Raw genomic sequence first — 20,944 nt, 5'->3', positions numbered from 1 at the left:
CTGCAGCCATGTGAGCGTGGGGTTGGAACCATGCTAACATGTCAAGTGCCTGTGGGTCCTTGAGGAGGCTGAAAGTGTGTGAATCTTGCTTTTTTTTTTTTTTGAGACAGGGTCTCACTCTGTCACCTAGGCTAAAGTGCAGAGGCATGATCTTGGCTCACTGCAGGCTTGACAACCTCCCTGGGCTCAAGTGATCCTCCTACCTCATTCTCTCTAGTAGCTTGGGACTACAGGCAGTCACCACCACGCCAGGCTAATTTTTGTATTGTTTATAGAGACGGGGTTTCACCATGTTGCCTGGTCTCGAACTCCTGGGCTCAAGCGATCACCCGCCTCAGCCTCCCAAAGTGCTGGGATTACAGGCGTGTGCCACCACGCCCAGCCACTTTTCTGATTGATTTAAAGCATAGCTTCTCAGCCGCAGCATTGGTGACATTGAGGGCAAATTGTTCTCTTGGGCAGCTGCTGTCTGCACTGTAGGGTGTTGAACAGCATCCCTGGCCTCCACCCTTCAGATGCCAGTAGGACCCCCTGCTCCGTGTCTGGATAACCAGAAATGTCTCCAGACACGGCCAAGTGTCTCCTGGAGGGCAGAGTCAGCTCTGGGTGAGAAACACTAGTTCCGGGTCTGTTGACTCCTAAGTGACTTTGCGTCTGTCATCATCTGCCTGACTGAAGTCCTAGGATGCTGCACACATTTTTTTTTTTTTTTTTTTTTTTTTGAGATCGAGTTTCGTTTTTGTTGCCCAGGCTGGAGTGCAATGGCATGGTCTCGGCTCACTGCAACCTCCACCTCCCAGCTTCAAGTTACAGATTCTCCTGCCTCAGCCTCCCAAGTAGCTGGAGTTACAGGCACCCGCTACCATGCCCAGCTAATTTTTGTGTTTTTAGTAGAGACGGGATTTCTTTTCTTTTTTTTTTTTTTTTTTTTTTGAGACAGAGTCTCGCTGTTGCCCAGGCTGGAGCACAGTGGCACGATCTCGGCTCACTGCAGGCTCCACCCCCCGGGGTTCACGCCATTCTCCTGCCTCAGCCTCCCGAGTAGCTGGGACTACAGGCGCCCGCCACCACGCCCGGCTAAATTTTTTTGTATTTTTAGTAGAGACAGGGTTTCACTGTGTTAGCCAGGATGGTCTCGATCTCCTGACCTCGTGATCCGCCTGCCTCGGCCTCCCAAAGTGCTGGGATTGCAGGCGTGAGCCACCGCGCCCGGCCAGAGACGGGATTTCACCATGTTGGCCAGGCTGGTCTCGAACTTGTGACCTCAGGTGATCCACCCACCTCAGCCTCCCAAAGTGCTGGGATTGCAGACGTGAGCTACCATGCCCAGCCCACACATTTACATACACAAAGTGAATGGGGAAGGAGAGAGGAGAGAAATCAGAGAGGCTAGATGGATTCTCCTGGTTAATAACCTTTTGGGTTAATAACCGTTTGGTGGCCAAGTGATTACATGCCTGTAATCCCAGCACTTTGGGAGGCAGAGGTGGGAGGATCCCTTGGGCCCAGGACTTCCAGACCAGCCTTGGCAACATAGCGAATCCCGGTCTCTACAAAAAAGATACAAAAATTAGCCAGGTATGTTGACTCATGCCAGTGGTCCCAGCTACTCAGGAGGCTGAGGCCGGAGGGTCACTTGAGCTTGGGAGGTCGAGGCTGCAGTGAGCCAAGATAGTGCCACTGCACTCCAGCCTGGGTGACAGAGTGAGACTCATCTCAAAAAAAAAAAAAAAAAGAAAAAATTATTAGGAATATATTCTGTGCATTCTGGTATTTAGTGTGAGGAAAGAATCAATTTTTTTCCAAATAATTAATGTAGGGTCTCTCACCCTCAGCACTGCTGATATTTGTGGCTGGGTCCCTCTCTGTGGTGGGACCCTGAGCACCAGGGGGTATGGAGCAGGATTTCCAGCCTCAACCTTCTTCATGTTGGTAGCATCCTCCCTGTTTTGACAACCCTTAATATGTCTCTGGGCCAGGCGCAGTGGCTCACACCTGTAATCCCAACACTTTGGGAGGCTGAGGCAGGCAGATCACTTGAAGCTAGGAGTTTGAGACCAGCCTGGCCAACACGGTGAAATCCTGTCTCTACTAAAAATACAAAAAAACAAAAAAAACACACACACGCGCACACAAAATTAGCCAGGCATGGTGTTGTGCACCTGTAATCCCAGCTACTTGGGAGGCTGAGGCAAAACAATCGCTTGAACCCGGGAGGTGGAGGTTGCAGTGAGCCAAGATCATGCCACTGCACTCCAGCCTGGGCAACAGAACAAGACTCTGTCTCAAAGGGAAAAAACATGTCTCAGGACAGAGGTTGTCAAGTGTCCCCTGAGGGCAGAGTCAGCTCCAGGGGAGAAACAATGATATAGAAGAACACCAAGCTTCTGAGGGGCAAGCAGAGCCTGTTGAGACCTGCAGGTCAAGCCCGTGACTGGCCTGAGGCAATTCCTTTCTCCCCTGCCTTTGTAGTGTGATCACCAGGGTCCCTGGCACAGGGATGAGCTTGAAGGGGAGCTGGGGAGTGGCTGTTTCACCAAAGACACTGGTGGCAGCAAATCCTGGGACCATTGTCCCCCACCATCCAGTTCCGCTCTCAGGTGATCAGAAAATGGAACGAGCTCCCTACGTCCTTTGTAGAAACCAGGCAGAGGGTGGGTTTCGTGGCCAGGAGGAGGAGCATCTGTCTGAAAGCCACAAGGGTTGGGTCACAGATGGGCGGCATGGGGAGATCCTGGCAGGCAGAGAGCACTCCACGTGGAAACTAGAAGCATGGGGCAGATGGGGGGCCAGGTAGTGAGCCACCTAGGCAGCTCAGCAGATGTGGGGAATGGGAATAAACTTGGGGGTCTTTTGGGGGATCAGTGGGATAAGTGATAGCTAAAAGGTACAGGGTTTCTTTTTAAGGTGATGTAAATGTTCTAGCCAGGGGCAGTGGCTCATGCCTGTAATTCCAGCTCTTTGGGAGGCCGAGGCAGGAGAATCACTTGAGCCCAGAAGTTTGAGACTGGCCTGGGCAACATAGGGAAATCCTGTCTTTAATAAAAAAAAAAATTGAAAAATTAACCGAGTGTGGACTTGCACCTGTAGTCCCAGCTACTCCAGAAGCTGAGGTGGGAGGATTACTTGAACCCAGGAGTTCGAGACCGGCCTGGGCAACATAGGGAGACCCCTGTTCTTACCCTCAAGATGGCTTTCCCCCAGGCGTGACGACAGATGAACTGTGTGATTGCAGAGGGGGATGCAAGGGTTTTTCCTCTGCCCTTCCAGACCCGCGTCCCTGGCTGCCCTCCCCATCTTCGTTACAAGCCCACAGGTCAGCCGGGAACGACCTGCAGCCCAGCCACCACCCAGTGGCTCTGCCTTCTACCTGTGACCAGAACCCACCTGTGTCTCATGGGCCTGACCTAGGCCACTGTCAGCTCCCCCCAAGGCACCCACAGGACATGCTTCCATCCAGGCCCCCCAGAGTCCATCTGCCACAGATAGTGACATTTTCTTAATGTCACTCTGGTCCTGGTGCCCCTGCATCAAACCACATGGGGCTCCCCTGTCGGACTTGCATGAAAATCTAACCACATTTGCAGGGCCCTGGAGGATCTGACCTTCCCCATCTCGGCTTCTTTCTCCCCGCCTCCAGCCTTGGACCCACCGGTCACACTGGGCTCCTTGTTCTCAGACCCACTCTGACCCCGCCTGCCCGCTCCCCGCCCTCGCCTGGGCTGCTGTCCTCAAGCTCTGGGCACGTCTAGCTCGTTTGCACTGTACAGGCCTCAGCAACCATTTGCCCTGAGCGCTGCCCCACGGGTTCCTATCCCCAGCTTCCCCACCTTGGCCCGGCTCGTATTGGGGCTGACATCCAAAATGTCTCCATGGCCAGGCGCAGTGGTTCACGCCTGTAATTCCAACACTTTGGGAGGCTGAGGCGGGCAGATCGCTTGAGGCCAGGAGTTCAAGACCAGCCTGGCCAACATGGAGAAACCCCGTCTCTACTAAAAATACAAAAATTAGCTGGGTGTGGTGGCACATGCCTGTTGTCCCAGCTACTCGGGAGGCTGAGGCACGAGAATCACTTGAACCTGGGAGGCAGACATAGAGGCCAGCGAGCTGAGATAGCACTACTGCACGTCAGCCTGGAAAACAGAGCAAGACTTCGTCTCAAAAAAAAAAAAAAAGTCTCCAGACATTGCCAGATGTCTGTCCCAGTGGGGACAGACTCACTCCTGGCTGAGAACTGCAATGCTAGCACGGTTATGCTGGAGTTTTCCTCCCCAAAACACTTATCACTGTTGCTAATACCTCCTTGCTTTGTGGTGAGTGCGTTATCCGTCTCCTTCACCTTCCGGTTCTCTCTCCTGTGCCCAGCATCAGCCTGGCCCGGAGTGAGCACCAGAGGAACATTTGTTAACTATATGTTGAAAGAAGGCAGCCTCCTCTGAAACATCAGCACAGATCCCAGGGAGGGAGACCCCAGGGCCTGGAGGGGTGGGCGGATAGCACAGGTCAGAGAGCACTTGGGCTGTGGGGAGGCGGGTGGCCAGAATGTGCTGAAAGAACACATACCTGGGAAGGGACTTTCTCCAGGGCGTGGGGCTCAGAACAGTCAGGCCAGATGGAAGGTCTGGGGGAATGTCTTGGGGAAGACAAGGGACAAACTGAACATGTTCAGAACACATTCAACTCCCCATGGGTGAGCGTGGAATTGGCAGAAGTCACGAGAGAGCATTTGGGATGAGCTTCTTGGGAATATTCGGTTAAGGCAGAAAAAAGGCTGGAGCAACCGAAGGGCTCACCCAGCTACCTTCTGGCCTGAGTGTTTCACTCAAGGTCTTCTGCACTGGGCAACTGGATTCGTGTCCTGGGGCTTCCATAACTAAGTACCTATCCTGGGTGGCTGAGGAGGCCACAAGTCTGAAATGAAAGTGTTGACCAGGCTCACGCCTGTAATCACAATACTTTGGGAGGCTGAGGCGGGTGGATCACCTGAAGTCAGGAGTTCACGACCAGCCTGACTAACATGGTGAAACCCTGTCTCTACTAAATACAAAAAAATGAGCCAGGCGTAGTGGTGCATGCCTGTAATCTGAGCTACTTGGGAGGCGGAGACAGGAGAATCACTTGTACCTGGGAGGCGGAGGTTGCAGTGAGCTGAGATCACGCCATTGCACTCCAGCCTGGGCAACAAGAGCGAAACTCTGTCTCAAAAACAACAACAACGAAAATTAGCCGGGTGTGGTGGTGGGTGCCTGTCATCCCAGCTACTCGGGAGGCTGAGGCAGGAGAATTCCTTGAACCCAGGAGGTGGAGGTTGCAGTGAACCGAGATTGCACCACTGCACTCCAGCCTGGGCAACAGAGCAGGACTCCATCTCAAAAAAATAAAGGTGTCAGCAGGAACACACTCCCTCTGGAGGCTCTAGGGGAGGACCCTTCCTGCCTGTTCTAGCTTCTGGGGCTCCAGGCATTCCGTGGCCTGTGGTCACATCACTCCAATCCCCACCTCCATCTTTATTCACATGCCACCTTCCCTCTGTGTGCACATATGTCTCTTTTCCTTTTATAAGGACACCAGTCTTTGGATTTGGGGCCCACCCTTGTCCAGTACAACCTGATCTTAACTGACTACATCCCCAAAGACCTTATTTCCTAACAAGGGCACATTCTGAGGTTCGGGGTAAGCATGAGTTTTGGGAAGCATGAATGAACTCCCCACTGGAAATGCCTCTCTTTGTGATTTTGCCCTGCGGACGCTGTTTCTTGGCCCTGCTGGCTCCCCCACCTGCTCCCGAGGAGTTTCCCATCCATGCTCTGTCCCACCCCTAGGAAACTGGACCCTCAGCGGGACCTGGGCCACCAATGATGCCCACCAATTCCTGTGATGTCCTGTACCAGACCGTGGTATGATCCCATTCACCTCTGCAGTGGATTCTTGGAAGCAGCCCCACTTACTTTGTTAATTTACTTATTTGTGTGTGTGTGAGATAGAGAGAAACAGGATCTGCCTCTGTTGCCCAGGCTGGAGTGCAGTGGTGCCATCATGGCTCACTGCAGCCTCGACCTGCCAGGCTTAAGTGATCCTCCCACCTCAGCCTCCTGAGTACCTGGGACCACATGTGCATGCCTCTATGCCCGGCTCATTTTTTATTTTTTGTAGAATTGGGGGGTCTTTCTTTGTTGCCCAGGCTGGTCTCAAACTCCTAGGCTCAAGTAGCCTCCCAAAGTGCTGGAATTATAGGAATAAGCCACCATGCCTGGCCATATCCCCATTTTCTGAAATGCCCCAAAAGAGCTTAGTTCCTCCCTCCTGTCACCTGCGTTGGGCCATCCCTTGGAGTTTTCTTAACAATTTATTCTCTTGAGTGTCCTCTTCCTCCCGACTGGCACGTGAGCGTGGCCATCTTATGGTTAGTTTGGAGGTGTAGAAAAATGAGGACAAAGGTCTCTAAGTCATCCTCCCACTCTGAGCCACCCTGACCAACAGGCTGACTTTGTGGTCATTCCTTCGTGTGTGTGCGTCCATCTTTCCCATACTGCCCATGAGCGTTTCTTCTAAAAAAAAAAAAAAAAAAATCCTCAACAGGATCAGGGAAATGTACATGAAATGTGAAATGCGCTGAATGCTGCACGATGCAACCTGAACGAGTCCGCTGTAATACTAGTTAGCCTTTCCTTAGCTTGAGAATGATTTCATCCTATAAACATGTGGCTTCAAATTATGGCCTTATATAAACGAAACAGCTACGCCACACTTTCTGGAGGCCCCGTCCGGAGGCCTTTATTCTCCAGTAAATTCCGAATCCTCCGCCAAACTGGTAGGCAGAACCCTACTTTCTGTGCAGCCGGCCTTGAGAGCGGCTAATTCACATCCGGCCACTGACCCCCACCCCCAGGGCCTGTTTTTTTCGTTGTCATGCCTTTCCTTGCACCTCCTTCCTATGAGAACGCAAGGAAAAGGCCCTGAATTGAGATTGGCATTTTTTCAGCGTGCAGAAAGCATATACCGGCCCAGCTTTTACAAAGCCATTTCTTTTTGCACTGCTCCATTTTTTTAAAAGGAGTGTTCATTTTTATTGTAGTGAAATGCACATAATGTGTAAGTTATCATGAGTAACAATGCATTCACAGTGTTGTGCAAACACCAGCTCTATCTGATTCCAGAACACTTTCCTTCCCCAAAAGGAAACCCCGTCCCCATTAGCCGTCACTCCGCACTCTTCGTCCCCTAGCTCCTGACAACGACTCATCACTTTCTGTGTCTGTGGATTTGTCTGTTCTGGCGTTCTGGACATTTCTATAAATGGAGTCACACCCCATATGGTCTTTCGTGTCTGACTTCTCTCACTCAGTATCATGTTTTTTAGTTTCATCCACGTTATAGCATGAATCGTTGCTTCCTTCCTTTTTTTTTTTTGAGACAAGGTCTGGCTCTGTTGGCCAAATTGGAGCGCAGTGGCACAATCTCGGTTCACTGCAGCCTCTGCCTCCCAGGCTCAAGCCATCTTCCCACCTCAGCCTCCCAAATAGCTGGGATTACAGGCACACACCACCACGCCTAGCTAATTTTTGTGTGTGTGTGTGTGTTTTTTTTTCTGTAGAGACGAGGTTTTGCCATGTTCCTAAGGCTAGTCTCGAACTCGTGAGCTCAAGCGGTCTGCCGGCCTTGGCCTCGCAAAGTGCTGAGATTACAGGCATGAGCTGCCTCACTCAGCCTTCATTCCTTTTTTATGCCCAAATAATATTCTGTTGGATGAATGGGCCACGTTGTGTTTTTCCATTCATCTGTTGACAGGCACTTTGTTACCACTTTTTGGCATTTCTTCGAGGATCTTTATAGTCTGACAGTTTGATTTTCATTTGGTGACAAGGGGATCGTTCTTATACAAGGCCTTTGTCGTACTGATGCTATCAGCTGGAGGATGTATTTTGCTTCCTGTTCACATTGTCTGTGCGTGGGATGGGCATGAGTCAGGGGGTAAAGCGGGTGTGTTAGCCTTGGGGTATTTTGGTGAGACAATTCAGTTTAAGGAAGGAAACACGTTTTCAGGACCCGGACCCCAAAACACAACCACAACCCGAGGTCGCCACTTGGCTGAGCTGTCCCCCACAGGGACTTCAGGTCCCTGGTTCCTCCATCCCCAATCTGCTTCCTTCCATTCCCGCCAGAAGCAGGGGATTCTCCAAGGGTAGGTTTCACATCCACTCGGGGCAGGGATCTTAAGCCACAGCAAGACTAATTTCCAGGTCCCAGGTCTCCTGGGAAACCACAAAAGACTGATCTCTGCCGAGTGAGAACATTCTCTGAAGCCCTGATAATCAAAACAGTGTGGCACCTCACAAGCCTCAGCAGCCCAGAGGCAGACCACATGTATAAAGTAACTCCATGTGTAGTATCTAATAAAGGAGGCTCCCCAATCCAGGGAGGGAAGGATTCTTTCACAAGAGGCATTAAAACAGTTGCTTCTGTGTTTGGAAGCAGTTTTGTTTTGTTTTTTGTTTGTTTTTTTGATACACGGTCTTGCTCTGTGGCCCAGGCTGGAGTGCAGTGGCATGATCACAGCTCACTGCAGCCTTGACCTCATGGGCTCAAGCAATCCTCCTGCCTCGGCCTCCCGAGTAGCTGGGACTATAGATGTGCACCACCACGCCCAGCTAATTTTTTAATTTTTTATAGAGATGGGGTCTTGTGGCCAGGCACGGTGGCTCACAGCACTTTGGGAGCACTTTGGGAGGCCAAGGCAGTTGGATCACTTGAGCTCAGGAGTTTGAGACCAGCCTGGCCAACATGGTGAAACCCCATCTCTACTAAAAATACAAAAATTAGCTGGGTATGGTAGTGTTCGGGCCCAGGTAGAGGGGGTCAGCCCAGAGCTGTGGGTGAAAGGACAGGCCCATGGGCTGGTCCCACCTGTGGGAGCAGGAGAGGACCAGGTCGATGAGCCTTGCAGGGGGCACTCCAGCTTGTGGTCCCAGCTAGTTTCTGCTCACACCACCCCCATCCCACTCCCAGGGAGGGACGTCCCTTCTCCAGCTACCCCCTTCCTTGCAGCCCTGGCTGCTCAGCAGCCGCCCTGAGCAAGCCTTATCCACTTCCTCCTGGCCTGGGGGCAGGGCAGACATCTGCCAGTCCTGTGACCATCCCCTTCGGCCCCATCTCTGAGAGCGGGGTTTCCTGAGAGTCTGCCCTTCTGCCCCACACACCAGGGGCACGGAGCTGCAAAAGCCCCCACAGGCTTTTTTCCCAACAGGGATCAGAGGGCTCCTGGTGCTCCATCAACAGTCCCTGGAGGACGCGGAGCAGTCTCAAGTGCAGCCGTCCATGTGGCCTTCAGCCCTTGTGATTCCATGAGCTAGCATCAGCCCTCCCCTCAGTAGGTGGCAGAGGCTGCAGGGAGCAGGAGAAAGAGCCCATCCTTGGGTTCTCCTAGCTTCTCCCTCAGAGCTGTTCTCTGCTGTGAAGGAGGAAGTAGGCATATCCCAGTGAGCTTTGCACCACCTACATCCAGGCAGCTCAGCCATAAGTCAGCCCAAAGCCCGCCAGCTGGGAGCTGCACTGAGCCCCTGGTCACAAAACTGAATGTCACAGGACGGGCCAACTCTGCCCAGGCCTCGCTCTGTGCACATACACAGGTGTACTCATGTATGTAGGCATGAACATGTGGGTGGGCGTGTGCATGCAGATGTTTTGTGTACAAGCATGTACGTGTGGCTGTGCACATGTGTGTGCATGAGTGTTCATATGGAAGTATATGCTGGGCGAGGCAGCTGGATCACTTGAGGCTAGAAGTTGGAGACCAGCCTGGCCAACATGGCAAAGCCCTGTCTCTACTAAAAATACAAAAATTAGCCACACGTGGTGATGCACACCTATATCCCAGCTACTTGGGAGGCTGAAGCACGAGAATCTCTTGAACCTGGAAGGCAGAGGTTGCAGTGAGCTGAGATCGCACCGCTGCATTCCAGCCTGGGTGACAGAGCAAGGCTCCATCAAAAAAAAAAAAAAAAAAAAAGCGCTTGTTCCTTCATACCTGTGTCCTTGTATGCATGTGCATGCATGTGAGTGTGTATACAAGCATATGAATATGTGTACAAGCATGTGTTTGCATAGTGTGTCCATGTGTATGCTGTGTTTATATGAGCATGGGTGTGTCCTATGTTGTGTTCACGGAGGTGTGTTCATGTTTGTGTACTGTGTGCACACAAGTGCGTGTATTCACATGCGTTTCCTCTGTGTACATGCAAGCACATGGAAGTACATATGCCAGCGCGCACACACATTCATGCAGGTGTGATTAAGACACGTATCTTGGCCAGGCACGGTGGCTCACACCTGTAATCCCGGCACTTTGGGAGGCTGAGGGCGGATCACCTGAGGTCAGGAGTTGGAGACCAGCCTGGTCAACATGGTGAAATACTGTCTCTACTAAAAATACAAAATTAGCTGGGCATGGTGGCGGGCCCCTGTAATCCCAGCTACTCAGGAGGCTGAGGCAGTAGAGTGGGTTCGGCCCGACAGGTGGAGGTTGCAGTGAGCCAAGATCACGCCACTGTGCTCTAGCCTGGGTGATAAAGTGAGACTCCATTTCAAAAAAATAAAAAAATAAACAGCGTCTCGCCCTGTTGCTCAAGCTGTATCTTAAATAAATAATAAAAATAAAAACAACAACAACAAAAAAAAACCAGGCTTTCAAAGCTTTATCTCATGACCTGGAGGAACATACAAATGCACTGACATATCAAGGAAAGAATTAGGTTTTACAGCTAAATGGATAAGACAATCTAAATTTTATTAAACTATATACAGTATGTATCTATTTCCCTGGAAGAAAACATGACAGTTACTTACTAACCTGGGGGAAAGTTTTAAGAGTTAAAGCTTGCATGTCCCCCAGCCTTCTTCCCTGTCGCCACTCCCTATCCCTGTGTGAACTGTTGCCTAGGCCTCATAAGTTATCGTTTCTTTCAGCCTCAGCCCTTCTAACACTTCTGCAGGAATTCTCAGAGCCTCTAGTGGCCCTGACCCCACTCAGTCACAGTGCTGAGTCATGCCTCTCTTTAGGGCGGAGGTCAGCAAACCTTTGCTTTGAAGGACTGGATAGTAAATATTTTAGGCTTTCCAGGCTGTAATATTACAGTCTGTGCCTGAACTATTTCACTCTGCTCTTGTAGCAAAAGCAGCCACAGACAATAAGGAAAGGAGTGGGCAAGGCTGCCTTCCAATAAAACTTTATTTATAAAAACAGGTGGTGGGCCTATCATACCATCCTTTATTCTTCTACTCACCTCGTGAACGAACTCCTCTTCATCCGTCAGAACCCCCACCCCCTTTTTTTCTTTTTCACAATGGAGTCTCACTCTGTCGCCCAGGCCAGAATGCAGTGGCATGATTGCGGCTCACTGCAATCCCAGATTCAACCTCCACCTCCCAGATTCAAGCAATTCTCCTACCTCAGCTTCCCAAGTAGCTGGGATTACAGGCGCCTACCACCGTGCCCGGCTAGTTTTTGTATTTTTAGTAGAGACAGGGTTTCACCATGTTGGTCAGGCTGGTCTTGAACTCCCGACCTCAAGCAATCCACCCGCCTTGGCGTCCCAAAGTGCTCGGATTACAAGCGTGAGTGACCGCGCCTGGTCTCAGAACCCCTCTTAGATATTCTTACTCCCCAGATGTCTTCTCTTGTCCTTTAGGATAATCACTCCTGCTGTGTCTTTTAACTGTCGCGCTGGATTCACGTCTACACTCACGTCTGTTTGCATACCAGTCTCTCCTGCCTGGCTTTGGGCCTCATCTTCACACCCTCAGCCATTCTTGGTTGACTCCTGCCGCATTTATGGCTCTTGATCCAAGCCCCTAGGTGGGCTGGCACCAGCATTTCTTTTTCTTGCAACCTTCAGAAGCAAATGCATTTTTTAGGAATAAACTTGGCCGGGCACAGTCACTCATCCCTATAATCTCAGCACTCTAGGGGGCCTAGGCAGGTGGATCATTTGAGCCCAGAAGTTTGACACCAACCTGGGCAATATAGTGAGACCCCCATCTCTACAGAAAATACAGAAACATTAGCCAGCATGCATGATGGTGTGCACCTATAGTCCCAGCTACTTGGGAGGCAGAGGTGAGAGGATCACATGAGCCCAGGGAGATCAAGTCTGCAGTGAGCCGTCATCATGCCAATGCACCCCCCAGCCTGGGAAGTAGAGCAAGACCCTGACAAAAATAAAAAGAAGAAACTGGGTGACCCTGTCTCTTAGGAAAAAAAAAGGGGGCTAGGTGTGGTGGCTCACACCTGTAATCCCAGCACTTTGGGAGGCCAAGGTGGGTGGATCACAAGGTCAAGAGATTGAGACCATCCTGGCCAACATGGTGAAACCCTGTCTCTACTAAAAATACAAAAATTAGTTGGGCATGGTGGTGTGCGCCTGTAGTCCCAGCTACTCGGGAGGCTGAGGCAGGACAATCACTTGAACCTGGGGGGCGGAGGTTGCAGTGAGCCGAGATCCGCCACTGGACTCCGGCATGGTGATAGAGCGAGACTCCATCTCAAAAAAAAAAAAAAAAAAGAGGGTGAATTTTGGGGAGCTAAACAATCTATATATGTGGACATAACAGAGCGGAATAGATATTGGGGACTGCAGAAGGTGATGGGGGGAGGAGGTGAGGGTGAACAAATTTCCCGTTGGGTACGATGTTCACTATTCAGGCAATGTGTATCCCAAAAGCCCAGATTGGCCTGGCGCAGTGGCTCACTCCTGTAATCTATCACTTTGGGAGGCCAAGGCGGGAGGATTGTTTGAGCTTAGGAGTTCAAGGCCACCTGGCCAACATAATGAGAGCACTTTGGAAGCCCGCGGCGGGCAGAGATCGAGACCATCCTGGCTAACATGGTGAAACTCCATCTCTACTAAAAATCCAAAAAAAAAATTAGCCGGGCGCAGTGGCGGGCGCCTGTTGTCTCGGCTACTCGAGAGGCTGAGGCAGGAGAATGGCATAAACCCAGGAGGCAGAGCTTGCAGTGAGCCGAGATAGTGCCACTGCAGTCCGGCCTGGGCGAAAGAGTGAGACTCTGTCTCAAAAAAAAAAAAAAAAAAAAAGGCCGGTTGCAGTAGCTCATGTCTGTAATCCCAGCACTTTGGGAGGCCGAGGAGGATGGATCACCTGAGGTCAGGAGTTTGAGACCAGCCTGGCCAACATAGTGAAACCCTGTCTCTACTAAAAATACAAAAAAAATTAGCCAGGCGTGGTAGCGGGGTACCTGTAATCCCAGCTACTCGGGAGGCTGAGACAGGAGAATCGCTTGAACCCAGGAGGCGGAGGTTGCAGTGAGCCGACATCATGCCACTGCACTAGAGCCTGGGCAACAAAGAGGAAACTCCATCTCAAAAAAAAAAAAAAAAAGCCCAGACTTCACCACTACATGATATATGTATATAAGAAACCTGCACTTGTAGGCCAGGTGTGGTGGCTCACCCCTCTAATCCCAGCACTTAGGGAAGTCGAGGTTGGCAGATCACCTGAGGTCAGGAGTTTGAGACCAGCCTGGCCAACATGGCAAAACCCCATCTCTACTTTAAAAATACAAAAATTAGGTTGGGCGCAGTGGCTCACGCTTGTAATCCCAGCACTTTGGGAGGCCGAGGTGGGCGGATCACGAGGTCAGGAGATCGAGACCACGGTGAAACCCCGTCTCTACTAAAAATACAAAAAAATTAGCCGGGCGTAGTGGCGGGCGCCTGTAGTCCCAGCTACTCGGAGAGGCTGAGGCAGGAGAATGGCGTGAACCCGGGAGGCGGAGCTTGCAGTGAGCCGAGATCGCGCCACTGCACTCCAGCCTGGGTGACAGAGCGAGACTCTGTCTCAAAAAAAAAAAAAAAAAAATACAAAAATTAGCCAGGTGTGGTGGCGCATGCCTATAGTCCCAGCTGCTCGGGAGGCTGAGGCAGAAGAATTGCTTGAACCCAGGCAGCAGAGGTTGCAGTGAGCCGAGATCACACCACTGCACTCCAGCCTGGGCGACAGTGCGAGACTCTTGTCTCAAAAACAAAAAAAGAAAAAGAAAAGAAATTGGTATTGGCAGACTGCTACTTACCACCTTCCTGGTGTGCTTCTGGTGTCACTAGCTCTTCCATTCAAGCCCTCTCTCTGGTAGAGGATCCTTTCCGGGGAGTCCTATCGAATTGCGAATCTCCTGTGGTCTTGGACAGCTAGCTCCTCAGTCTTTCCTTGTTGCCCGTGACCTTGGCAATCTTGGGACCACCGGCCATATTCCTGCAGGATGCCCCCAGCCTGGGCCTGCCTGACGTTCTTCTCCCCAGTAGACCGGAGTTGTGGCTTCAGAAGCAACCACACTCTAAGCCATTCCCATAAGTGCATTTTTCGTGGCTCTCCCAGACTTCGTCTTCCTAGGTTGGGTTTCAAGGACCCTGGAGTTTCGGGAATCCCAAATTTCAGGACAGGTTCAGTCTTGCTCATCCCCACATGCCTCTCGCTGTTACTGGTGTGTGGCCAAGGCCTGTGGGGCCAAGTCTTCATCTGCTTGGGGAGCTGCTGGGGAGGTTTATTCAGAGATGAGGTCAGGAAGGATGTGGGCTGGGAAGGGCATAGCAGAAAGAGGGTCATGGCTGTTGGGCTTCAGAATTGAGAGGCTGCCTCTGGATGGGGTGGGATGGGGGCTGGGATGGAGCAAACTCGGGAAGGGTCAGATCTTGGGGTTGTCTGATGATGTCACTTGTAAAAGCCACTGTATTTTTTTTTCAGTGACGGTCTCTCTCTGTGGCCCAGGCTGGAGCACAGCTGGTATAATCATGGCTCACTGCAGCCTTGATCTCCTGGGTTCAAGTGATCCTCCCACCTCAGCCTCCTGAGGAGCTGGGACCACAGGCGAGCACCACTATGCCTTTATTTTTTGTAGAGACGGGGTCTCGCTATGTTGCCCAGGCTGGTCTCAAACTCCTGGCCTCAAGCGATCCTCCCACCTTGGCCTCCTAAAGTGTTGGGATTATAAGCATGAGCCACTGCATGAGCCTGAGGTCACATTGAAGGACAGACAGACCCTCAGGGGATGTTGTGACTTGTTGCCTCTGGCTTTTTGGGTGAGCCTAATTGGGTGGGGAACTCCAGCATCAGGTCAGGTGCTATCTGCCCAGGAGCGGGACTCCACATGCCCCTTAAGCTTCCCCTCACCATTCTGACCGTGCCTGGCTCTGACCTCCCTTCTAGCTCCAGGACACGCACGCCCTGAGCCCGGGAGGCATGCTGAAGCCGGGCGGCCGGCAGGATGAGTGTGAAAGAGGCAGGCAGCTCGGGCCGCCGGGAGCAGGCGGCCTACCACCTGCACATCTACCCCCAGCTGTCCACCACCGAGAGCCAGGCCTCGTGCTGTGTGACCGCCACCAAGGACAGCACCACCTCGGATGTTATCAAGGACGCTATCGCCAGCCTGCGGCTGGACGGCACCAAATGTTATGTGCTGGTGGAGGTCAAAGAGTCGGGAGGCGAGGAATGGGTGCTGGACGCCAACGACTCGCCTGTGCACCGAGTGCTGCTATGGCCCCGGCGGGCACAGGACGAGCACCCGCAGGAGGATGGCTACTACTTCCTGCTGCAGGAGCGCAACGCGGATGGGACCATCAAGTACGTGCACATGCAGCTGGTGGCTCAGGCCACAGCCACCCGGCGCCTAGTGGAGCGTGGCCTCCTGCCACGGCAGCAGGCGGACTTTGATGACCTGTGTAACCTCCCTGAGCTAACCGAGGGCAACCTCCTGAAGAACCTCAAGCACCGCTTCCTGCAACAAAAGATCTACACGTATGCGGGGAGCATCCTGGTGGCCATTAACCCCTTTAAGTTCCTGCCCATCTACAACCCCAAGTACGTGAAGATGTATGAGAACCAGCAGCTGGGCAAGCTGGAGCCACACGTCTTCGCGCTGGCCGACGTGGCCTACTACACCATGCTCAGGAAGCGCGTGAACCAGTGCATCGTGATCTCGGGCGAGAGTGGCTCTGGCAAGACCCAGAGCACCAACTTCCTCATCCACTGCCTCACCGCCCTCAGCCAGAAGGGCTATGCCAGCGGCGTCGAGCGGACCATCCTGGGTGCTGGCCCCGTGCTGGAGGTGAGTGGGGAAGCTGGTCGGTCTGTGGGAGGGGGCGTTTGTTTGGAAAATGCGGGTTTCAAGCCAAGCTCGGTGGCTCACGTCTATAATCCCAATGCTTTGGGAGGCTGAGGCGGGAGGATTGCTTGAGCCCAGGAGTTCAAGATCAGCCTGGGCAACATAGCAAGACCTTCTCTCTACAAAAAAAAAAAAATGATTAGCCAGGCAGGCATAGTAGTGCTCACCTGTAGTCCCAGCTGCTCAGGAGGCTGAGACAGGAGGATCACTTGAGCCAGGAGTTCGAGGCTGCAGTGAGCTATGATCATGCCACTGCACTCCAGCCTGGATGACAGAGAGAGACTCCATCTCAAAAAAAAAAAAAAAAAAGAAAGAAATTTCAGGCTGGGTGTGGTGGCTCATGTCTATAACCCCAGTGGTTATTGAGAGGCTGAGGCAAGAGGATCACTTGAGCCCAGGAATTCAACATCAGCCTGGGCAACATAGCAAGGCTCCCTCTCTACAAAAAAAAAAAAAAAAAGATTACCCAAGTGCAGTGGCACACATTTGTTGTCCCAGCTATTGGAGAGGCTAAGGCGGGAGGATCGCTTGAGCCCATGAGTTGGAGCTATGATTGCACTGCTGCACTCCAGCCTGGGCAACAGAGACAGACCCTGCCTTTAAAGAGAGAAAAAGTGAAGGTTTTCTGATTGTTGTTATTATTCAGGTACCGCAAGGCCAACTGGTCAGGATGCAACTGCCTCTTGGGAAGAGAGTTTGTTACTCACAGTTCCCAAGAAGAGGGTGCAATGCCATGGAAGACCACAGGGGGAAGCACTGGGACTCGTCAGGAGGCTGAGGCAGAGAGGGAAAAAGGGAGCCGGGAGAGGCAGGAAACTTTATTGTGATTTTCATGCGTCGGAATGTGCTAGGCAGAGAAAGCTGGCTTAAGACTGGCTTGTTTGAATTATTTCAATGGGCTCTGGGGCATAGGGGCTGCCCCTTGTTGTCAGGTGCCAGGGCCTGGGGTGATGAGGGCAGGAGATAGTGGGCTGGAGCATGAGAGCCCCAGAGAGGAGGTGGCTGGGGTGTAGGTTCTGGACTGGTTGGTTTGCATATGGAAGGCAAGTCCCAAACCATCTCTAGGAATTGGGAAGGGCCGTCTCCCTGGGGTCAGCCAGGCCCCAGATGTCAGAGCATCAAAAATACAGAAAATAAGTCACTGGGTGCGGTGGCTAACACCTGTAATCCCAACACTTTGGGAGGCCAAGGCAGGTGGATCACGGGAGGTCAGGACTTTGAGACCAGCCTGGCCAACATGATGAAACCTCGTTTCTACTAAAAATATAAAAATTAGCCAGGCATGATGGTGTGCACCTGTAATCCCAGCTACTCTGAAGGCTGAGGCAGGAGAATTGCTTGAACCCGGTAGGTGGAGGTTGCAGTGAGCCAAGATCGCTTCACTGCACTCCAGCCTGGGTGACAGAGCGAAACTCCGTCTCAAAAAAAAAAAAAAAAGTCACAGTTAATACACATTTGGCTTCCAGAACATGGCCATTCATTCTCAAGGTGCCTGAAAGAAAAAGCTGGTGCATTCAAACCCGTTTGAGGAGTGCTTCACAACAGGACTTTTCTAGGGGGACCAGCAGGGTGGAAGGAAGCCAGCAAGGCGTACGGCGGGCCTGGGGGTTAAGGGGATGGTGAGGCATTGTCACAGGGTGGGCAAGGGGAGGGGGCCACCTAGTTTCACTGTAGAGGCAGCAGAGAAGGGATGAACTCAGGCTCTTATGCCTCATGTCCTCTGCCCGCTGTTCATTGCCCTGATCAGCCAAACCCCACGGGAGCCCTCGATGTGCCACTGTGGGTGAGTCTTGTGGCCACAGGGCTACAGAAGTGACCACACAGCACCCATCATTGCAGGGGTTTTAGGATGAGATGCATCCACATGTCTCAGAACAACACAACCATAGTCACCTGGTGAGGGCCAGGGGCAGCGTGTGGCCTCAGGGGTCTGCACCTCTGGATGTGGGGTCTGCACCTCTGGATGTGGGGTCTGCCTTTTTTTCATTTTTATTTTATTTTTTGTAGAGATGGGGGTCTCACTGTATTGCCCAGGCTGGTCTCGGACTCCTAGATGCCAATGATCCTCCCACCTTGGCCTCCCAAAATGCTGGGATTATAGATGTGAACCACTGCACCCAGCCCCGCTTGAAAAAAAAAAAAAAAACAGATTGGTTGTTTTAGAGCAGTTTTAGGTTTATAAAAATACCGAGCAGATAGTGCAGAGAGTTCCCATGTGCCCCTCCCACCCCCAGGTTCTCACACTATTTATATTTTGCATTAGTGTGGTGTGTTGGTTGCAACCGACTCAAGTCCACGTTGATACTGTTATTGACTAATGGCCATAGTTTCCATTAGGGTTCTTGGTGTTGCACATTGTTTGAGTTTGGACAAAAGTGTAATGAATGTATCCGCCGTTGGAGTGTCACAGAGTGGTGTCACTGCCCTAAAATTCCTCCATGCTCCCCCTGTTCATCCCTCCGTGACCTTTGGCAGCCACGGCTCTTCTCACTGCCTCCACGGTTCTGTCTTTTCCAGGCTGTATGTAGTTGGAGCCCCAGTGTTGCAGGCTTTTCAGACTGGCTTCTTCCACTTCACAACCAGCATTTAAGGTTCCTGCATGTCAGTTGGGCACGGTGGCTTACGTAATCCCAGTGCACTGGGAAGCCGAGGCAGGAGGATCACTTGAGCCCAGGAGTTCCAGATCAGCCTGGGCAACATAACAAGACCCTGTCTCTACAAAAAAAAAAAAAAAAATTAGCCAGGTGTGGTGGTGTATGCCTGTGGTCCCGCCTACGTGGGAGTCTGAGGCAGGAGAATTGCTTGAGCCCGGGAGGTTGAGGCTGCAGTGAGCCAACGTCGGGCCACTGCACTCCAGCCTAGGTGACAGAGCGAGACCCTGTCCCCCCAAAAAAGGAGAGGGGAGATTGCTCCATGTCTTTTCGTGGCTTGAGAGCTCATTTCTTTTGCTGAATTGTAGCCCATTATATCAATGTGTCAGTTTCTTCACACGTGGGATCCTGAGAGCCTCCTCAGTGGAGGGAGGGAGTTGGGGGCAGGGTCAGACCCTACCCTTCCTGGAGCCTTGACCTCTCGCCTCTTGTTAGTCCCCACAAGCTGAGGGCTGCCATGCAAATTCACTGAAATCACATCTAAGCAGTGCCTAGGAATACATTTCAGTTCCTCTTCCTCTCTGAGGTCATCAGTAAGACATTAATTGGGGTCGTACAACTTAGCCCTGGTCTGACATATGTAGCCTATTCCTGTTTTCTCCTGTGCAAGCAACACAGAGATTCATTGTCATTGTTGATATCAGCTTTTAATAAAACTGCTGAGCAATTTCACCATAGAATGTCCATTTTCTTTCCTTTCCTATCCCCTCCCCTCCCTTCCTTTCCCCTCCCCTCTCTTCCCCTCTCCTCTATTCTTTTCTTGTCAGGGTCTCTCTCCGTTACCTAGGATGGAGTGCAGTGGCATGATCATAACTCACCGCAGCCTCAAACTTCTGGGCTCAAGCGATCCTCCCCGCCGAGTAGCTGGAATTCTAGGTGTGCACCACTATGCCCGGCTAATTTTTAAATTTTCTGTAGAGACACAGTCTTACTACATTCTTCAGGCTGGTCTCGAACTCCTGGCTTCCAGTGATCCTCCCACCTCAGCTGTTTTTCATATGGCTAGTCTTGTGTGCATTACATTATATACCCAGACCACCCGTTCATTGCTGTGTGAGCATTTGCTGTGTGGCAGGCTGTGATATAGGTACTGGGCTATGTGGTGGCCAAAGTCAACACAAAATTCTCCCCAGGTAAAACTCGGGGAAGACTCTGGGTGACACAGGAGCTATAGAGGTTCTGAGCAGAGGTAGATGCAACCCAGCTCTGGTCTCGCGAGGTCACCCTGGCATCATCCCAGCTCTGAGACTCAGCCACAGTGAAACTGCCAGTGGCCCCAGTGTCCTCCCAGCAGGTGGCCAGGGGGCTCAGCGGCTCTCCAGGCCAAAACATCAGTGCTTGGCATCCACACCCGAGATAAAACAGTGATCTTGAAAATTCAGCATGTGTGGCACACACCTGTAATCCCAGAGTCAGGAGGCTGAGTCCTGAGTCAGAAGGATTGCGTGAGCCTAGGAGTTCCAGACCAGCCTGGGTAATACTGCAAGACCCCATCTCTACCAAAAAGTTTAAAAACTAGACTGGATGCAGTGGCTCATGCCTATAATCCCAGCACTTTGGGAGGCCAAGGCAGGTGGATCACCTGAGGTCAAGAGTTCGAGACCAGCCTGGCAAACATGGTGAAACCCGGTCTCTACTAAAAATACACAAATTAGGTGGGTGTGGTGGCGAGCGCCTATAATCCCAGCTACTTGAGAGGCTGAGGCAGGAGAATGGCTTGAACTTGGGAGGCGGAGGTTGCAGTGAGCCAAGATTGCACCATTGCACTCCAGCCTGGGCAACAAGAGCGAAACTCCGTCTCAAAATTAAAAATAAAAATAAAAAATTAGCCAGGCATGGCGGTGCATGTCTGTGGTCCCAGCTACTCAGGAGGTTGAAGTGGGAGGATTGCTTGAGCCCAGAAGTTCAAGACTGCAGTGAGCTGTGATCACACACTGCACTCCAGCCCGGGTGACAGAGCAAGACCCTGTCTCAAAAAAATAACAAAAAAAATTTAGTAGGTGAATGAATGAGAGGGTAGATCCAACATTTACCATGTCAGACATTTTGCCAAATGGGACCAGGCAGGTGGGTAAACACCTGAGCCCCGCAGAAATGACACGCCCAGCCCCAGGGTCTCAAAGTG

The 20,944-nt window shown here is 51.8% G+C and overlaps 1 protein-coding gene across 6 annotated transcripts in view; it reads left to right on the top strand.

Annotated features, from left to right (window-relative positions):
* MYO9B (myosin IXB) overlaps nucleotides 1-20,944 on the top strand; it is a 134,667-nt gene that overhangs the window by 7,175 nt on the left and 106,548 nt on the right. For all 6 annotated transcript variants that reach the window (XM_030820498.1, XM_030820503.1, XM_030820501.1 and 3 more), the window contains exon 2: nucleotides 15,214-16,111. In XM_030820498.1, coding sequence (XP_030676358.1) covers nucleotides 15,272-16,111 — 840 coding nt within the window. In that variant the 5' untranslated portion in view covers nucleotides 15,214-15,271. The remainder of the gene's footprint in view (nucleotides 1-15,213; nucleotides 16,112-20,944) is intronic.

This window comes from Nomascus leucogenys, chromosome 10 (assembly GCF_006542625.1).
Source record: "Nomascus leucogenys isolate Asia chromosome 10, Asia_NLE_v1, whole genome shotgun sequence".
NCBI lineage: Eukaryota > Metazoa > Chordata > Mammalia > Primates > Hylobatidae > Nomascus > Nomascus leucogenys.
Note: the sequence above shows the minus strand (reverse complement) of the source record. Positions and strands in the feature narration are given on the sequence as shown.